At 39.2% G+C, this 5,666-nt stretch overlaps 1 protein-coding gene across 1 annotated transcript; it reads right to left on the bottom strand.

Annotated features, from left to right (window-relative positions):
* Positions 1-2,129: 2,129 nt before the first annotated feature.
* Positions 2,130-5,086, bottom strand: LOC144705682 (WAT1-related protein At1g25270-like). The gene is made up of 7 exons (XM_078578454.1): positions 4,666-5,086; positions 4,378-4,440; positions 4,106-4,222; positions 3,079-3,328; positions 2,847-3,005; positions 2,619-2,770; positions 2,130-2,548 (listed from the first exon to the last, which is right to left on the bottom strand). Exons 1-7 carry the CDS (start codon positions 5,046-5,048, stop codon positions 2,395-2,397), a joined length of 1,278 nt encoding a protein of 425 aa, XP_078434580.1. The 5' UTR covers positions 5,049-5,086; the 3' UTR covers positions 2,130-2,394.
* Between the last annotated feature and the right edge of the window lie 580 nt (positions 5,087-5,666).

The following is a 5,666-nucleotide window of genomic DNA, read 5'->3' as shown; positions in this document are numbered from 1 at the left end:
TAAATTCTTCTACCAAATGGTGAATCCCTTAAAAATTTATTTTATATATTAGATAAAACTTCTGAATATTCTTTTGTGTCCAAACTAAAAACACGACCATATATATAACACTTAAAAATATCTGATCAACATGTGTGTGACTGTCGCTTTAAAATCATGGGTTTTTTTTCAATGTGTCACCAGAATTAGTCCACACATGAGGTTGACAAACTTTTATGATCTTCAAGCCAATTTCACTTTCCAAAATCCATTTAAATTCAATAAAAATAAAAAATTATGATAAGAGCATCCTACATGAATTCCTTACTTTAAACTGATTTGTGATTTGTGCATACTCATAATAATATAATTAATTATTATAAAATAAAAATAAAAATTCTGGTTGATAACCAATCAGAGAGTCACATCAAAATATGAAGATGGAATATCACTATATACTCCTCGTATGAGCAGGAAGGTTGATGATGTACCTATCTGTGTAGAGATACAGGAGGGATTGGAGAATCCCCTAGGAAATAACTCTCTTTTACAACCTGTATGAATATCTTAATGGTTTTAATTAACAAGAGTCAAAGATGTTGATTCAGGTTATAGTTTTTTAAGTGGTCCTTAGATTTTACACATAAAATACATGTTTTAAATGGGGGTGGTTGCATATTTTCTATGACCTCAATCAAATTCATTGAGATCAAATTAGTTTGAGCTCAAATATAGAAAAACAGTCAATATTATTATATTTTCAACATTTTATGATGTATCTTTGGTAAAGAGGAGAAAGACCCAAGGAAAACTAAGCAATTAATTTTTGGCAAATGTAGTAAAAATAAAAAAAATTACTTAAAACACTATTTCCAAATACCCGGACCATTTATGGGATGATTAATTTGGATCCAAGAATGGACAATACCCTAAAAAAATAAGAATAATTGTGAGGATGTGGGATGACAAATACTTTGTAACCGATGACATGCTTGTTCCATGAAATAGTTACATAAACTTAATTGTACCTTTCGAAACGTGGGTTCTACTCTAGCACCTCTTTTATTGATTACATAACCAATCTATTAAATCAAAATAAAAGCCACAATTACTTTTTTGTATGTAATAACTAGTTTATTACTTGGGTTACCTAATAAAGTGTCCACGTATAAAGTGATTGTACAGAATTGGACGAGGCCTTGGAGAGTCACATGTGTCGGGCTTATTTGATCTCTAATGATATATTTAAAATATAAGGGTCTTATAGTAAAAACTTAAGGCAGTTTGAAAGGATACTAATTTGTGAGTCGTGCCGCGCTTTCTCATCCATCCTTGAGTGTCCTCCACTTCTGGTGTGACTGTAAGTGTGAGAATGTGCTTTGGGATCTATAGCGGAAAGACCTAACATGGAAATCACAACCTGGGTACGTCTAGAAGCTGAGCATTTGCCCATCCTAAAATGTTTCATAAGAGGAACCAAAAGGGAGCAAATTCGACCCTGTAGTAGGAGATACGTTCATTGAATGTCTATCTCTTGGTTTTCAAATGGTCCTATGTGATTTGTCTTCCTTCCACTTCACAAATATCATAGTTGGATGTTAACCGTAGCAGACTAAAAACTATTAGCATCAGCTCTCTACCATTGAAATGGTTCAAATTTCAATACTCAGAAAAAATATTTTATGACATTTTCTATCATTATTAAACTATGATCCATTCAAGTTATCTCCGGCTTGTAATACGTTTGTCATTGTTCCGCAAAAGGTACCCTTATCATCTATTTCTTATGGTTTATATATATATTTAAATAAAATTCGTCTGATCTTCCACATCGATCAATATAACATACTGATGATTTTCCTTCAACACACTTTTCTCCAAAGATTCCCATCACAACTGCGGACCAACCCTTATCCATTCATCTTCAATATTAATTCCTCTCACTTTCACAAAATTGTCATTTAATTAAAATACCTTAACACTTTTATCATTTGTCAGACTGTCACTTCAAACACTTATTTACGGAGAGGCGACGAAAATAAAAGGGATCACAGAGAGCAGCAAAGATGCTCCTATGGCCTTAAACAAATTTCACGTCCTATCGAAATCAAAGCAAAGTGGGGATTACCTTCTTATGGGAACAGACTTCCACCTAGAAAGCAAGGATATATAAGGCACATAAAAATCGACTGTGACTTTTCTGGCACTTGTTTGACACTTTTTCAATATCTATTTTGTTCAGTATACGTCCATTTGAAGATGATTCCGAAAGAAAGCAAACAAAAACGGATGGATCATTTGTCCGCCAACGTTAATACTATTCAGGGCACGAGCCATATGGATGAATTCACGACTTTCTCCTCGTCGCGCCCACAGATCTCAGCATTTGGTTGGTTCCGGGGAAGTAATCTGGCATTAATGCCGCCCAGTCGTAGTCTGCGTCGTCACCTCAACTTCCCCTGGCTCATTGCATTTCTGAACTGGAAGCTCAACGGGCTTATTCGTTTCCTTACGTTTCCCCCACAGCACAAGATAGAGGCCCCCCACGATCAACGCCGCTCCTAAAAGACTGTCAAGAAAGAAAACAATATAATCAATTTCCTTGTTAAGGAACTGAGGCCAAGATGGAGGGAATTCACCTTCCGAGATGCAGCTTCTCGTCGAGCAATAAAGAACCCATTAGAGCCACGAGGATGAGCAACAAAGGGTTGAAGACAGAAGTGTAAACCGGGCCCTTCGTGTGTATACACCATGTCATCACCGTATAAGTCATTCCCGAGGCCACCACTCCCTGCATCGATTCTGACTACAAGGTTAGACTCAGCGGCAATAGAAGAAGAAGGATATATAAGGCAAATGATCTTGACCACGTAGACGACGGTAAAGAGTTTGATGTTGAAGCCCAATCTCCAATCCTTCCAGCTATTTTGCATGAAGATGGCGAACGGAGTAGACTGGATCGCCCCCATCAGACACATCAACGCAGTGCTAGAATACGGGTAAGGATAATTTTGACTCATCTTCGACTGAAACAATTGGAAAGGTTCAGAGAAACCCCTCTGATTATCCCGATATGACCATATAGGCTTTCAAAATCACCTGGATTATCAACCAGGTGGCGAAAGTGAAGCAGCTGGCAACAGCCGATAGTGATCCAATTAGACGGTCTCTGGACCCCAAGTGTGCCGGAGCAGGAGTTGGGCTACTATCCAATAGGTCAACGCTGCTGTGCGAAATGTTTATTTCTGGGCCCTTGTATAAGGTAAGAATCATCGCTCCTCCTATTCCTAGTAACGTTCCCGCCACCTTCGCCTTACCTTCTTTCGTTCGGATCCCCAAGCTCTCCTCCCTTCACCGCCACCAGAACGAGGGAAATCAGAATAATAGACAGATATATAAATAGATAATTAGAGAGACAGAGAGGGAGAGATAGATAGATAGTTAGAGAGAGAGAGATACTTAGAGATAGATAGATAGTTAGAGTGCGAGAGATACTTAGAGATAGATAGATAGTTAGAGAGCGAGAGATAGATAGATAGATAGGTAGTTAGAGAGAGAGAGGTATAAGGTAAATAGTAAGTTAGATAGAGAGTTACTTAGAGAGAGATAGATTGATAGATAGTCAGAGAGCGAGAGAGAGAGATAGGTAAATAGTTAGTAAGAGAGAGAGATAGTTAGAGAGCGAGAGAGAGAGATAAATAGGTAAATAGTTAGTTAGAGAGAGAGATAGTTAGAGAGCGAGAGAGAGAGATAAATAGGTAAATAGTTAGTTAGAGAGAGAGATAGTTAGAGAGCGAGAGAGAGAGATAAATAGGTAAATAGTTAGAGAGAGAGACAGATAGTTAGAGAGCGAGAGAGAGATAGAGAGGTAGATAGTTAAAGAGAGAGAGAGAAAGGCAGACAGAGAGAAAGAGAGGGCAGCTTATCCTTATAGTCTAAAATTATCCCATCATCAATTAAACCACACTTGATGGAACGTCTTAAGTCAGTCAGCAATTGGGATTTAATTCTAGCTGATAATCTAAATAATAATGTACTTTTGGCCGGTAGAAAATTCAAAATCAACTAGATATTTACGGTCAGCCATGGATGAGGAAGCAGAAGGAAAATCTGCCAACGGCTTCACCTGGTCAGTACGGCCAAGACGAAGGTGACAGCAGGTACAAGGTTTGTAGTTGCTGTGGAGAATGTGGCCGTCGTGAGGTTGATCGCGACCAAATATAGGTTCTGAGTCAGCGTTCCCCTGCGATCAAACGAAGACAAATATGAGACGACGAATCATGTATTTTTTTTGATGTTCATCATGAAAATATTTTCATGGGATCGCATTCCCAAAGTTAATTTCGTCGGTCGCCCCACAAATATTCAAGAAGGCATCTACGCTCACTTTAGACTTACCCGAATAGTCCGCAGAGGAAAGATTGAAACAATATCCTCCGAGTGAGAGGCGGGCGCGTTTCCCTGCATCGACGATCATAATTTGTTGAATTTCTCAGAGACATGACTCGTTTCCTTCTTGATTCTTGCCGAATGAAAGAATCAGTCAACCGGGATAATTCATAACGAATCAAGAAAAAGAAAACCAAGAATCAGAATATGAAGAAGACGCTATGCAAAACTGCAACAAAATCGGAACCTGGAAGAATTGACAAGGAATGGACTGAAGACAAAGATAAGAACGAGTACCTTTCAAAGAAAAATGCAAAGGGTATGAGAAAAGCAGCGCCAAAAATGTGACGATAGGCGACGAGTACTCGAAGATCCATGCCCCGAATGGCCATCAGCTTGTAGAGAATGTTCATGCCGGCGAAGACAACCTGCACCGCTACCATTCCGACCACTGGCTTCCACCCATTTTTCAAGGAAATCATGTCGATCGTATCCGAAAACCAGAAACGCTTCAGAATAGAACAAGAGGTTTCTCTTCCCCCGCCAGTTTCAACTGAATCAAGAACTTCTCTACCACCATCAGGCTGAAGCAAAAAACTACTTATAGTGTGATATGGAGACACGAAAAAGGGTACAGAAAGGAAACTATGAGAACCAATGGAAGGGTTACACTTCAGCATCTACGAATGAAATACAAGTAGACACATGTCGACCTATATTCAAGGCACTCTACGGCCAGCAACAAAAAACTGTCTTGGATCGGCTTCCTACATACACGTGTTCTACAAGCATTACAGGTGTGCACTTTGAAGTGTACTTTCCATCCACGTAGGGCATCCCTTACGGCAGCGTATTTGTCAACTCTAATGAAGATGTTTGTCTTGCTGAGATCCAGTTGCTAGGTAGAGGTCTAAGAGGCTCTGTGATAACAGGGGTGGAGGTGCCAGGCGAAGTTCATGTCAAGCATGACTGAGTAATATATATATTCCTCCCCCCCAACCCCCCACACCCCCACCCTTTCTCTGTTGAGAAATTGATAATAGTTTTCAGGAACGTGACGCAGATGCTTTTAATTCTCTAAGTTAGTCATACAGTCCATATTTCAACCGCCCAAAATGGTATCCGTGATAGGAGCAATGGATTGTTGTAATGATGAGACGTAAGTATGAAACGCCAGTTACATAAGCTTCACTTAGAATGGTTAGAACTGCACATTCGGTTTATGTGAGTGAATAATTGGCCAATCCAATGACACCTTTGTCGATCAATGCTGAGAATGTATCAGAACTACATCTGAC

This window comes from Wolffia australiana, chromosome 7, assembly GCF_029677425.1.
Source record: "Wolffia australiana isolate 7733 chromosome 7, ASM2967742v1".
NCBI classification, from domain to species: Eukaryota; Viridiplantae; Streptophyta; class Magnoliopsida; order Alismatales; family Araceae; genus Wolffia; species Wolffia australiana.
This window is presented reverse-complemented; position numbering and strand designations above follow the sequence as displayed.